This window comes from Equus quagga, chromosome 16 (assembly GCF_021613505.1).
Source record: "Equus quagga isolate Etosha38 chromosome 16, UCLA_HA_Equagga_1.0, whole genome shotgun sequence".
NCBI classification, from domain to species: domain Eukaryota; kingdom Metazoa; phylum Chordata; class Mammalia; order Perissodactyla; family Equidae; genus Equus; species Equus quagga.
This window is the reverse complement of record NC_060282.1, coordinates 48,274,982-48,290,277: the sequence shown is the minus strand read 5'-3', so window position 1 is coordinate 48,290,277 and position 15,296 is coordinate 48,274,982. Positions and strand designations below refer to the sequence as shown.

Sequence of the window (15,296 nt, the reverse complement as noted above, 5' to 3'; positions counted from 1 at the left end):
CTATTCAATCTTCTGGTAAAGGTGATAGATAAAAACCATATGCATTCACCTCCCTTTCCCCCTCAGATCCCTCTAAAATGACAGAAACAGGGTTTAAAAAAAAAGAAACAATCTTAAAGAACACAGATTAAGGAGAAAAGAGAAGAGTGACAACATTTTGGAAACTGGAAAGCAAAAGGACAAGGGGTGATAGACTTCAGAGTCCAGTAAAGCTGTGATGTGACATAGCAATGGGGAGATGGGCAGCCAGTTTGTGCTACAGAACTCAGAAAGGGGTCAGACAATGGAGACCCCAGGCTTTTGGAGTACAGAGAGCAGGGTGTGAAGGAGAGTCTGCAGAGAGATTGAAGATTAGTTGAAGATTAGCCATTCCCTGCCAGGTCACCTGGCCTCATCATGTTATCAGGGGACTGATCCTTCCCAACTTGAGGAGACTGGAGGCGACTCATTCTCCAGAAAGGAGAACTGTCTCTGCACTGGCGGACCCTAGGCATACTTGAATGTAAGGGTAGCATTCTTTTTTTTTTTTTTAAGGAAAGACATTTAGTGAAGATTGGAATCACATTCAGTATATAACACAAGTATTTCTTTAAGCAACATAGTAAAGTTTGAAATACTCAGCACCATAACAAAAGCATTTTATTATTCCACTAGTGAGAATTTTTCTGTTGGGGTGTCCATTCTTAGTAATTTGTAAGAGGTTTTTGTATATTAAGAATAGTAGACCTCTGGGAGTGACGTCAGCAACATAGCGGCATGAGCTCACCTGGGACTCTCTCCCCTCCAAATTACAACCAAAAAGAGCAACTGCTTTCCAACCAAAAAAAAAAAACCCTAATAGAAATTGTCAGAGACCCACAGCAGCCAAACGATGGAGGGCGGAGAGGCTGGAGCCGCCCTTGGAGGAGCAGGAACCAGGGTAAGAGAGAACTTTGTTCCCTCCCCTAGAGACTGGGATTGCTGCCACAGGTGAGGGAAGGAGCAGGGGAGGGGCCGTGTGTCTGGGGATCATCCAGGACTCCCACCACCCGTGCAGTGGAAACTCTCTAACGGGGGAAAGCTTTCACATGGGGGAACCCCAGCAAGCCAGGGCCCCAGGAGACCAAAGAGCGAGAGCTGATCCGAGTCCAGGTCGGCAGGCAAGAGAAAGTGCCCCTCCTCCTCACCCAACCCACGCTGTGTGCTGCCATTGCAGCTGAAGGCAGAGGGCTCAGAACACGCAGCTCTCGACCCCCATCTAGTGGCGACAGGCTGTAGCTGCAACCGAATAATAGCATCAAGTGCAAAAACCGCTCCTCTACCATCCAGCAATTTATAAAAGCTCCTGTCCAAAAGGAAAACAATAAAAACACGGAAGTATGTCCTGAGGACTTGGAAATAGGTAAACTAAGTGAAAATGAGTTCAAAATAGCTATCATCAAAATACTCAGTGAGGGAAAGGGAAATATAGAGAAACAAGTCAACAAGTTCTGGAGTTAATTCACAAAAGAGATTGAAACTATGAAGAAGAATCAATCAGAAATTTTACTAGAGATGAAAAATACAATGGATCAGATAAAACAGAATACAGATTCCCTGAATGCCCGTGTAGACACCATAGAGGAGAAAATTAGCATAATCAAAGTTAGACAGGCTGAATGGCTCCAGACAGAGGAAGAAAGAGAACTAAGAATTAAAAAAACTGAAGAAAATCTCTGAGAAATAGCTGACTCAATGAGAAAATGCAACTTAAGAATAGTCGGAATTCCTGAGAGCATGGAAAAGGAAAATGGAGCAGAAAGTGTGCTCAACGAAATAATACCAGAGAACTTCCCAAATCTGGGGACTGAGAGAGAAATGTGTGTGGAGGAAGCTTTCAGATCCCCTAGATTTGTCAATGCAAAAAGACCTACTGCAAAGCATATAGTAGTAAAAATGGCAAAAATGAATGACAAAGAAAGAATACTCGGGGAAGCAGGGCAGAAAAAAATAACCTACAAAGGAACCACTATCAGACTTCTAGCTAATTTCTCTACACAAACCTTAGAAGCTAGGAGCGATTGGAGTGACATATTCAAAACTTTAAAGGGTTAAAGTCTTCAGCCAAGAATACTCTATCCAGCAAAAATATCCTTCAGATATGAGGGAGAAATTAAATCTTTTCCAGACAAAGATAAGGGACTTCATAGTCACAAGACCTCCACTACAAGAAATCCTCAAGACGGCTCTCATATCTGAAAACAGAAAAAAAGTGAGAAACGGGTCACAAAACACAGTGTAGGGAGACAAAGAGATAGAATCAGAATAGGATAGCAAATATTCAACTGTAGCATTAGGATAAAGGGAAGTAAATCAACAAAGCAAAGACAATCTTATCACTCTAACCACAAACTGACAACACAAGTTGGAATAAGAGATGAAAATAATAATTTAGGAGGGAAGGAGGAAAGGGACTGAAACAGTCAAGGCTAAGGAAGTAAGAGACCACCAGAAAATGGACTATGTTATATGCGAAATTCTGAATACAAACTTCAGGGTAGCCACTACACTAAAAAACAGAACAGACGCACAAAACATAAATAAGGAAAAATCTAAGAAACCCAGCATAAGAAATTGCGGAAGTCAATGGGTAGGCTAAAACACACAGGACAAGAAACGAAACACAGGAAAACCAGAAAATGAGCAATGGAATGACAGCATTAAGCCCTCATGCATCAGTACTCGCCCTCAATGTAAACAGATTGAACTCTCCAATAAAAAGACACACAGTGGCAAAATGTATTAAAGAACAAGATCCAACAATTTGTTGCCTCCAGAAATACACCTCAGCTCCAAGGACAAACACAGGCTCAGAATGAAGGGGTGGAAGACAATACTCCAAGCTAATAGCAAACAAAAGAAAGCAGGTGTCACAATACTTATATCAGACCAAACAGACTTCAAGATAAAACAAATAAAGAGAGACATAGGGGACCAATGCATAATGATCAAAGGGACACTTGATCAAGAAGAAATAATGCTTACAAATATCTATGCACACAACACACAAGCACCAAAGTTCATTAAGCACCTATTAACAAACCTAAAAGAAGATATCAAAAATAACACAATAATAGTAGGGGACTGCAACACCCCACTCACATCAATGGACAGATCATCCAATCAGAAAATCAACAAACAGTGGAACTAAACGAAAAGCTAAACTGCTTGGGCTTAATAGACATATATAGAACACTCCATCCGAAAACAGCAAAATACACATTCTTCTCAAGTGCGCATGGAACATTCTCACGGATAGACCATATGTTGGGAAACAAAGCAATCCTCTATAAATTTAAAAAACTTGAAATAATAACAAGCATCTTCTCTGATCATAATGCTATAAAGCTAGAAATTAATTACAAGAAAAAAGTTGAGAAAGGCACAAGGATGTGGACACTAAACAATATGCCATTGAACAAGCAATGGATCATTAAAGAAATTAAAGAAGAAATCAAAAAATACCTGGAGGCAAATGAAAACGATAACATGGCATACCAACTCATATGGGATATAGCAAAAACTGTGTTAAGAGGAAAATTCATTGCAATACAGGCACACCTTAACAAAGAAGAAAAATCCCAAATAAGCAATCTTAAACTACACCTAACTGAATGAGAGAAAGAAGAACAAACAAAGCCCAAAGTCAGCCGGAGAGAAATAATAAACATCAGAGCAGAAGTAAATGCTATTGAAACAAAAACGGCAATAGAAAGGGTCAATGAGACAAAGAGCTGTTTCTTTGAGAAGATAGATAAAATTGACAAACCCCTAGCCAGACTTACAAAGAAAAAAAGAGAGAAAGCTCAATTAAATAAAATCAGAAATGGAAGAGGAGAAATAACAACAGACTCCACGGAAATACAACGGATTATAAGAGAATACTACAAAAAACTGTATGCCAACAAAATGGATAACCTAGAGGAAATGGATAAATTCTTGGACTCCTGCAATCTCCCAAAGCTTAGTCAAGAAGCAGACAATTTGAACAGACCAATCACAAGGAAAAAGATTGAAAGAGCAATCAAATGCATCCCAAAGAATAAAACCCCAGGACCAGATGGCTTTCCTGGGACATTCTACCAAACTTTCAGACAGGATTTAATACCTATCCTTCTCAAGCTATTCCAAAAAATTAGGGAGGATGGAACACTTTCTAACACATTCTACGAGGCCAACATCACACTGATACCAAAGCCTGAAAAGGACAGCACAAAAAAGGAGATCTAAAGGCCAATATCACTGATGAACGTAGATGCAACAATTCTCAACAAAATTTTGGCAACCCGAATTCAGCAATTCATCAAAAGGATCATTCATCATGATCAAGTGGGGTTCATACCAGGACACATGGATCGTTCAACATCTGCAAATCAGTCAGTCAATCAACATGATAAACCACATCAACAAAATGAGGAATAAAAATCACATGATCATCTCAATAGATGCAGAGAAAGCATTTGACAAGATCCAACAGCCATTTATGATGAAAACTCTGAACAAAATGGGGATAGAAGGGAACTACCTCAACATAATAAAGGCCATATATGAGAAACCCACAGCCAACATCACACTCAATGGGCAGAACCAGTGCCATCCCCCTGAAAACAGGAGCAAGACAAGGATACTCTCTCTCACCACTCTTCTTTAACATAGTACTGGAGGTTTTGGCCAGAGCAATTAGGCAAGGAAAAGGAATAAAAGGAATCCAAATAGGGAGGGAAGAAGCAAAACTCTCGCTGTTTGCAGACGACATGATCTTATGTATAGAAGACCCTAAAGAATCCATTGGAAAACTTTTAGAAGTAATCAACAACTACAGCAAAGTTTCAGGGATGAAATCTATTTACATAAATCAGTAGCATTTCTATACTCTAATAACAAACTAACCCAAAAATAACTCAAGATAACAGTACCATTCACAATCGCAAGAAAGAATAAAATACCTCGGGGTGAATTTAAGTAAGGAAGTGAAAGGCTTATACAATGAAAATTACAAGGCTTTTCTGAAAGAAATGGATGACAACATAAACAGTTGGAAGGACATTCCATGTACATGGATTGGAAGAAGAAACATAGTTAAAATGTCTATTCTACCTAAAGCAATCTACAGATTCAGCACCATCCCAATCAGAACCCCAATGGCATTCTTTACAAAAATAGAACAGAGAATCCTAAAATTCATATGGGGCAACAAAAGACCTCGAATCACTAAAGCAATCCTGAGAAAAAAGAACACAGCTGGAGGCATCACAGTCCCTGACTTCAAAACATACTACAAACTACAATAAGCAAAACAGCATGGTACTGGTACAAAAACAGGCAAACAGATCAATGGAACAGTATCGAAAGCCGAGAAATGAAGCCACACATCTATGGACAGCTAATCTTCGATGAAGGAGCTGAGTGCATACAATGGAGAAAAGAAAGTCTTTTCAACAAATGGTGTTGGGAAAACCAGAGAGCCACATGTAAAAGAATGAAAATTGACCATTCTTTTTCACCATTTACCAAAATAAACTCAAAATGGATCAAAGACCTAAAGGCAAGCTAAAACAGGATTGAAACAGAAAACCCACTAATTGGGAAAAAATATTTGCGAGGCATATATCTGACAGAGTTAATCTCCATAATATATAAAGAACTCACACAACTCAACAACAAAAAAATCAAACAACCTGATCAAAAAATTGGCAGCAGACATGAACAGGCATTTCTCCAAAGAAGATATATGGATGGCCAATAGGCACTTGAAAAGATGTTCATCATTGCTGATCATCAGGGAAATGCAAATCAAAACTACACTAAGATATAACCTTACACCCATTAGAATGACAAAAATAACAAACAAATAGCAACAAATGTTGGAGAGTTTGTGGAGAAAAAGGAACCCTCATACACTGCAGGTGGCAGTGCAAACTGGTGCAGCCTCTATGGAAAATGGTCTGGAGATTCCTCAAAAAATTCAAAATAGAACTACCATACAATCCAGCTATCCCAGTACTGGGTGTCTATCCAAAGACCTTGAAGTCAGCAATTCCAGAAGTCTCATGCACCCCAATGTTCATTGCAGCATTATCTACAATAGCCAACACGTGGAAGCAACCTAAGTGCCCATCAACTGATGATTGGATAAAGAAGACATGGTGTATATATACAATGGAATACTACTCAGCCATAAAAAAGAACAAAATCATCCCATTTGCAACAACATTGATGGACCTTGAGGGAATTATGTTAAGTGAAGTAAGCCAAATAGAGGACAATCTCTGTATGGCACCACTCATGTGAGGAATTTAAACATGTGGACAAAGAGAACAAATTAGTGGCCAGGAGGGGAAACGTGGGGTGTGGGGTGGGCCCAAAGGGTGAAGGGGTGCACCTACAATACGACTGACAGACAATAATGTACAACTGAAATTTCACAAGATTGTAACCTATCATTAACTCAATAAAAAATAATTTAAAAAAAAAGAATTGTAGCCGTCTGTCATGTATGCAGAAAGTACTTTTTCCCACTGGCCCTTTTTCTTTCAATCTGTTGGAATGTTTATTCCATACAGAAGTACTTAATTTTTTATTGTGAAATTTACCAATCTTCTTTTTTTTAATTGTTTTTGTCTTTCATGTCATACTTAGAAAGGCCTTCTCCACCCCAGTATTTTCTTTAACCTTTAACTTCAGAGAGTGTGATGTCTCCAGCTTTGTTCTTCTTTCTGAAGATTACTTTGGCTATTTGGGGTCTTTTGTGATACCATACAAATTTTAGGATTTGTTTGTTCTATTTCTGTGAAAAAAGCCGTTGGAATTTTGGTGTGGTTGCATTGAATCCTTAGATTGCTTTGAGTAGTCTGGACATTATTTTGTTATTTTAAAGACTGGCACCTGAGCTAACATGTGTTACCAATCTTTTTTTTTTCTTTCTTTCTCCTCAAAGCAGCCCCCCAGTACATAGTATTCTAGTTGTAAGTCCTTCAGTTGTGTCATGTGAGACACCGCCTCAGCATGACCTGTTGAGCGGTGCCATGTCCGCACCCAGATATCCGAACCAGCAAAATCCTGGGCCACTGAAGCACAGCGCATGACCTTAACCACTGACCCACAGGGCCAGTCCCTGGACATTTTAACGTTATTAATGCTTGTATTCCATGAACATGGGATATCTTTTCGTTTAGTTGTGTCTTCATTTCTTTCATTAATGTTGTACAGTTTTCAGTGTAAAGGTCTTTTGACCTCCTTTGTTAAATTTATTCCTAGATATTTTACTCAATGTGGTTTATCACATTGAGTGATTTGTGTGTGTTGAACCATCCTTGCATCCCTGCAATTAACCCTACTTGATCATGGTGTATGATCCTTTTAATTTATTGTTGAATTTGGTTTGCTAATATTTAGTTGAGGATTTTTGCATCTATATTCATCAGGGATATTCCTGTGCAATTTTGTTTTCTTGTAGTTTTCCTTGTCTGGTTTTGTTATCAGGGTAATGCTGATCTCATAAAGTGATTTTGAAAGTATTCCCTCCTCTTCTAAATTTTGGAAGAATTTCAGAAGAATTCATATTAGTTCTTCTTTCAATATTTTGTAGAATTCACCTGTGAAGCCATCTAGTCCTGGACTTTTGTTTGTTTGTTACTGATTCAATCTCTTTACTAGTAATTGATCTGTTCAGATTATCTATTTCTTCATGGTTCAGTGTTGGTAAGTTGTGTGTTTCTAGGAATCTATCCATTTCTTCTAGGTTGTCGAACTTGTTGGTATATAATTGTTCATAATAGTCTCTTGTGATCCTTTGTATTTCTGTGGTGTGAGGATACTTTCCTAAATACAGGGAAGTTAAGTGAAAGTGTGCCTAAATTATGAACTTTGAGACTTTTAGCCACTTTCCCCTAATTTGACTCCCAGAATACAGTCAGCCAGGTATGTATCCCCAGGCAGGATATCAGGATATTTTGACAAGCCTAAGAGAAAATAAAGATGCTGTCATCACTGCCCAGTCAGATCAGCTTACAGTGATCCTCACTGCCAGCGATCCCTGCCCACTGTACAGTGCTTTGACTCAGTTCCTCGTTATGTACCAACAACCAAGGAGCATGAAGCACCCGCGGAAAGGGCCTCTGACAGGGTCAAAACCACTTGAAGCAGAGACTGTCCAGTGAGATGGAAATGTAAAAAGAAAAAACAAGAAACTTCAGAGAGATGAGAGAAGATACTGAAATAAGAATTGCTACTGAAAAAGAATATCAGAGAACAAAAAAGCATCCTTGGGAATTAAGCATAGGCATCAGAAATTAAAAATGAAATAAATAGGTTGAAAGATAAAATTCAGAAACTCTCACAGAGAAGAGAGTAAAAAGACAAACTAGAAAATGGCAGAGAAAAGAGGAGGAACTTGGGATCCATCTACAAGGTGCAGCACCAGGGCCTCCACGGCAGAGGGAAGATAGGCCCAAGGAGAGGCCTTCATGGATAATACACCTTAAGAGAATCTCTCAGAAATGAAGGCCTTGAGTTTCCAGATGGAAAAAGGCTGTTGAGTGACCAGCACAGTATATGAAAACAGCTCCCCATGGAGCAAATTTCTTGAAAATTCAGAACCCTGGGGATTCACCATGAGAAAAGATCCTGAAAAATTTCTACAGGAGAAAAGCTGATTACATTTAAAAGGATGTAGAAATTGGATGATGTTTGTCTTTGCAACAGCATTGTAAATGGTGGAAGAGTGTGAGCCAAATTTTCTTCACAATTCAGGAAAGATTTCCAAGCTAGAGTTCTGACTCTAGCCAGATTATCAATTATGTGTGAGAGTTGAATGCAGATATTTCAGACATGCCAGATCTCAAAGGAATCTATCTCACGTGCACTTCTCGTCAGGAAGCTACTGGAGTAAATACTTTACCGAAATAAGGCAGTCAGCCAAGAAAGAGGAAGATGTTGGATCTGGGAAGTCAGCCCGAACACAGAGAAGTGGACGAGTCTCCCAGAAGGTGCTGAAATGAGACCCAGGGGGCAGCAGTCACTGCCATTCCAGAGCAGGAGTTATTAGAGATGGAGCTTATGAGAGATGGAGCTGATAGACTTCCTGATGTTTTAGATGTCTTGAGGAGATTTAATTAATTTGGGAACTTTTGATGACAAATAATGATAGGCACATTGGAAACAGCAAAGAAAGCAGATGAGTATTAACTTTAGTGAGATCAAAATGTTATGCAAGAAAGGAAAAGTATGGGTAGCATATGACTTGGATCATCTGTGAAAAATGTTTACATTGTCATAATGATAGGAACATTGGGTATAAATCTCACCAAAATTAGGATATCTCTGTTGGAAATGTGGTGGGACAGGACATTTGTGCACACAAGCATGTATGTGTATGCCTTTGTGCAGATGTGTGGGTGTGTGAATGTGTGTATGTCTACATGTGCACATGGGCATATGGTGGTGATGGTGACAGAAGAGAGTCAGTTGTTTCTCCCAACTAAGAAAACAAGAAATAGCAGGTTGAGCGTGATTTCATAAATGAGACATCTCATACTTTTATGGGAAAATTTGTACGTTTAAAGGGCTGTTCTCAAGTTTGAGGAGTTGTGAAGTAAACAACTCTTATAGAAACAGCATCTTCCGTTTTCAAGAATAGCATATGAAATGAAAGTAAATTCTGTTAGATATTTGTCAGTCTTGATATTAAGAGTTTTTCTTTAATCACCACCCAATTGCTTCAGGTGAGCAATGTTTTGAATGGTATGTTAGATCAGAGCTTCAGGGATCGAACCAGTGAGAAACACCAAGGACTGAAACTTGCAACTATAATTCTGCAAAACTGGAAGAAGTGTGATTCATGGTGGGCCAAAGATTCTGCTCCTGAAAGTAAAATGGCAGTGCTTACCTTGTTGGCAAAAATTTTGCAGGTATTTTGAGAGATATTAAAAATGCAATTGTGTTTGTTATTTTGGACTCTGTAACTTGGATCTTTAAAAATTTGATGGAGGTTTCCTGAAAAAAACATTGGTTTGATAAAAAAAACGATATTTTAACTGAGTAATTGCTGATTACTTTAAATTTTACACTTTTTCCATGATTTTACATTGTGATCATTTATACTCATTATCATTTCTTATACTTTGTCTTTTTAGTGTGCCTTTATGCTTGTCTTATCAGATAGTTTAAAAATATTTCAGAACAAGAATTGTTGAAATATTGTTGAAGGCCAAGAACAAATTTATAGGTCATTTCTGAAATTTAAAAATTTGAAAAATATGTTAAAGGAAATTAGAGGCATAGTATAGAAATGTATCGTTTTTATTTCTTCTCTTTTAGATTGATTCATCTGTATGTTTTAATACAAATCACTGCATGTTCCCTGAAGTCTTTACAACATATGTTAGTCTACTTGCTGATTCAAAGTTGGATCTGCATTTAAAGGCAAGTGATTAAAAAAGATTTTTTTTCAGATTACATTCTCCGTTACTTTCCCAGTTTATATTTTTGCATATTTGTGATATTTTCTACTTTTTATTATGGAAAATTTCAAACATACTCAAAATCAGAGGGACTAGCACAATAAACCCCTGTGTACCTATCACGCAGACTCAATAGCCATCTGTCTGTGGGCATGTTTGTTCCAACTATGCAGTCACTCCCACCCATCACCTTGAAGGAAACCCCTGGCATCGTGTTATCTGATCTGTACCTACTTTAGTATGTCTCTCCAAAAGATAACTATAACTGCAATGGGATTACTATACTTAGAAGAAGTAACACTTATCTTTGCATATATATGATTTAAATTAGCTTTTTTGAGAATCGCTGTATTAAAGAATGACACAATCTAATCTATTACTCATTTTTCTATTAGTAAATAATACAAATATCTTGGTAATTTTTAGGTTCAAGAACTGAATAAATATTGTCATTTTAAAGTCCTATAATAATTAGATTTTATACTCTAATAAAATGTGGCTTTAATGAAAGCTGTCTTTTTTCTAGATCATGAGAATATTTCTATGGAATTTTGTGCTGTATGTGATTAATCAAATTTCTCATTTCTCAATATGAGGGAGTCTTGGAACTCACCTGCCAAACAAAGGAGATAGGAAACAACACCTAGTTCCTTTTAAGCTCAGTGTGAAGTTCTGGGCGAGTTCTTCAAGGAATATTTGTAAATTACCCCATAGGTTATTCAAGATGTTCTTTCCACACAAAACTTATCCAGTATATTTCTACTAGAATCTTTGTTTACAGAAGGAGAAATCCCATACAGAATCATCACAGAGTGTCCTATTTATGTACATGTACATCGCCCTGAGTTGGCCCACTGACCTCTAGAGTAGAAGCTGAGGTATAGAATTGCATTCAGGTTGGTTTTTGATGTAATCCAGAAGGTGTTCTCATTGAATCCACACAGTGCTTTGTCTGCAAGGTCTTTAGAAAGCAGTAATGTAATTGATTCTGTAAGATTCATAAGCTACAACTAGTACAATTTCATATGTCTGCATCACTCCACAGGGCCAAGCTATAATTCTTCTTCCATTCTTCACCAGTCTTACTGGAGGCAGCCTTGAGGACCTTAAGGTTGTTCTTGAAAACCTCATCGTTTCTAATTTTCCTATGAAATCTGAAGAATTTCCCCCAGGAACTCTGCAGTACAGTAATTATGTGGACTGCATGAAGAAGGTTAGTTTTTAGTAGTACCAAGTAAAATCAAAACATTAGGTGTTTTTCTGTTGTATTTCTTGATGAGAAGAAGTGAAATATTTAGAGTCTGAGAAGTGTTCTAACTTTAAGAATCAGTTTAATTCATTTTGAAAGCCGGTTGCTGTGGAGGCAGATGTATATCTGAATCCTTTGTAATTCATTTTTTGCCCATTTTTAAATTGTGAAATTCTTTATGCATAAAAATATTTTTATGCATAACGTATGAGTTTTGAAGAATAATTCCCAAAAGAGAGAAGAAATAGAATATTACCAATATAGTTCACTTACTAAAATTTAATTAAGTAGTGGTTATTTGAGAAAGATTTGGTCATTATCACCTATATTATTTAATGTACTGCTGAAGGTCTCTAAAATTCCATTGGCTTAAACAAGGTGACAGATTATTTGTCTCCTCTGTACGATTCTAGATTGGCGACCTAGGGTAGCTCCATAGTCAACAGGGACCTTTTCTCCTTTTCCCTTTTTCTCTGTCATCTTCTGTACATAGCTTCTGTCTTGTCCAGTCTGTCTGTTTCAGCTCCTGCCGTCTTGTTCCTTTCCAGCCAACAAGAGGGAGGAAAGGGAAGTAGGGAACATATCCCTTCCCTGTAAAGGTTTAATCCAGAACTGTACAAATCAATTATGCTGACATCCTATTCGCCACATACATCTGCAAGCAAGGCTATGAATGTTCTTGCTTTGGGCAACAGTATAATCAGCTAAAACTCGGGGGTTCAACCACTAAATAAAAAATAAGAGAGTGACCATTAAAAGATGGGTAGTCATCTACCATACTTGTGATGGACTAAGCCCTGGCTAATGTCTGAATACTCAAAAATAATGAAGACATTGTCTTTGTTTTCAGGGAGGTTCTGGTAAAGCAAGGAAGTAAACAGAAACAGAAAGAAACAGATGATTAAAATACACTGTAATAAATGCTAGAGTAAAGATAAACACATGGTGTATGTGTGGCAGATGATATTTTCCAAAGATGGCTGTACTGATATACCCTGTCCCACACGTCCTTCTTACACTGTGACTTTTCCATTGATAGACAAAGTCTGATTTCCCTCCTGTTGGGTATAGATTGGCCTTAAAGATTCACTCATAACAAAAAGGATGCAGTGAAAGTGATGCTACATGACTTCCAAGACTAGACATAAAAGTCTTACAGCTTCCTCCTGGCTTTCTCTTTCCTGAGTCTCTTGTTTGTGGGATCCAGTCACCATCCTATAAGAAAGCCAAGCAGCCACATGGAAAGGCCAGTTTACAAATACCACCCATCCACACAGATTCTCTCCTCCCCATCCTTTTTAAATTATTTTTTCCAAGCATACAGAAAGCTGAAAGAATAGTAAAACAAACATCCATATGACCATCTCCTACATTCAGTAGTTAACATTTGGATTTATTTTCTTTATCTGCATATGTATGTATGTGTGTGTGTGTTTTGGCTGAACCATTTGCAACTTAGTTTTGGACTCATGATACTTTACCTGTAAATACTTCAGCATACATGTCCTAAGAATAGGCACAATACTGTTGTCATACCTAAGAAAATTAACACTCCTTTAATACCATGTGTTATGTAGTCCACAGTACATTTCTCCAAAGATCCCCATGTTTAGCTTGTTTTTTTCAAATCAGGATCAAATTAATGATTGCATTGTATTGCCACGTCTCTAGTTTTAATCTAGAACTAGTTCACCCCTATATCCCTTTTATTTTTCTATGACATTGAGCTTTTGGAAGAAACCAGAGTACTTCTCTTGGATGTAGTCCCCTATTTGTCTGATTGTTTCCTTGAGATGTTCTTTAACTTCTCCTGCATCCTCTGTATTTCCTCTGTACTGGAAGTTAGGTTTAAAGCTTGGTCATGAGACTTATGCTCATCTTTTTGGCAACAATAGCATAGCAGGAGCAAATAGTGTCACTGTCCCATTGTTAGTGACCTCAAGTCTGGTTAAGGTGGTGACTGCACATCTCTCTGTTGAATGGTATGTTTTCTTCTGCAATTAGCAAGTAATCGATGGGGTGACACTGTCATGTTGGTGCATCTAAGTATCCTGTTCCCCAACAATCTGTCCCCTAGGGGTGTTAACATCCACAAAGATTCTAAGTGCATCTTTAGTGCTTTCTCTTAATGTAAATGCATTAATGTAAAATTAAGTGCAAACATTCGCTGAACATTTGAAGAAAGCTTCCAGCTTAAGAAAGATGTAAACCAACTGGAAAGTGGAACTCAGATGGGACTGAGTCAACAAAGGGAGATAAGAACACGTCAAAGAAACTGCAGAGTAGCTTCAGAGATGAGAGAAGGTGCTGTGTCCATGAAAGAGAACAAATAAGGGCTCTTGGAAATTAAATATATAAAAGCAAAATTTAAAAAAAGACTTCACAGAACAGAAGATAAAATTGAGAATATCTTCTAGAAAGTGGAACAAACAGACGTTGAGGTGGAAAACGGGAGAGTAAAGATGAGAACATTAGATGAGCAGCCTAGAACCTCTGCCATACAACGAAGTGGTGTGGAAAAGATACATATCTCCAGAGTACGAAGGCCCACAGAGTGCTGGGAATGGTGAAGGCAAAGACCTCAGTGAAAGCATTTCAGTGTGAAATTGCAGGACTTGGGGGTAAAGAGAAGATCCTAAAAGGTGTAAGAGGGAAAATATATTTGCAAAACCTTAAAAGAATCAAAACTCAAATATTTATGCCAGGCATTCATTGTATCTGCAAAAATATTAGCATTTGTTAATTCTCTATGAAATTCTTTTATAGTTTTCTCTCTATTTTTAATTAGAACTGGTAAAAACAAACAAACAAAAAAAGATCAAAATTACTATTATCATTATTGTTATTATATTTTTTTTTCTAGTTTCTAGATGCATTGGAATTATCTGAAAGCCCTATGTTGTTGCAGTTGATGACAGAAATTCTTTGTCGTGAACAGCAACATGTTATGGAAGAATTATTTCAATCTACTTTCAAAAAGATTGCCAGAAAGTAAGTCATCCTTTTCTAGTCTGGGATCCCAGGAACCATATACATTTTATTTCTGTGGGAAATTATCTTCTTTTCCAAAAAAAGTTGAATGGCAATTGCACTCAACTCTTACAACTAAATTTTACTTTGTATTTTTGTTTTTCTTTGAGAAAAAAAAGACTTCTATTGTGAAAGTTTCAAATATACTCAAAGCTAAAGGTAAGACTTTAAGTGAGCCTCCAGACTGAACAAGCATCAACATTTAACAGCTTCATTACCCCTTTTAGCTTTTTCTCTTCTGCTGCTGTTATTTTAATTTGAAGCAAATTCCTGACACCATTATCTCTAAAATAGGCTATTTTCTCGAGTAGCTTTAGTACCATGATCAACTGAAGAAAAGTATCACTAATTCCATATTCAGATTTCTGCAGTAGTCTTAAATGCTCTAGATTGATGGATTATTTTAATTCTGATGCAAACAAGATCCTTACATGGCATTTCACCATTGTGTCTCTTAAGTCTGTCTTCATCTAGAACAGTCCCTCCCTTTATTAATTTTTCTTTTGTTGTTGAAGAAACCTGGACACTTGGGGAATATC

General features: G+C 37.5%; 1 protein-coding gene across 1 annotated transcript in view; it reads left to right on the top strand.

Moving 5' to 3' along the window:
• Positions 1–15,296, top strand: part of PRKDC (protein kinase, DNA-activated, catalytic subunit) — a 215,989-nt gene that overhangs the window by 102,532 nt on the left and 98,161 nt on the right. Inside the window, exons 37-40 of the mRNA XM_046641859.1 lie at positions 9,741–9,926; positions 10,336–10,440; positions 11,524–11,691; positions 14,591–14,718. Of these exons, the coding sequence (XP_046497815.1) occupies positions 9,741–9,926; positions 10,336–10,440; positions 11,524–11,691; positions 14,591–14,718 (587 nt within the window). The remainder of the gene's footprint in view (positions 1–9,740; positions 9,927–10,335; positions 10,441–11,523; positions 11,692–14,590; positions 14,719–15,296) is intronic.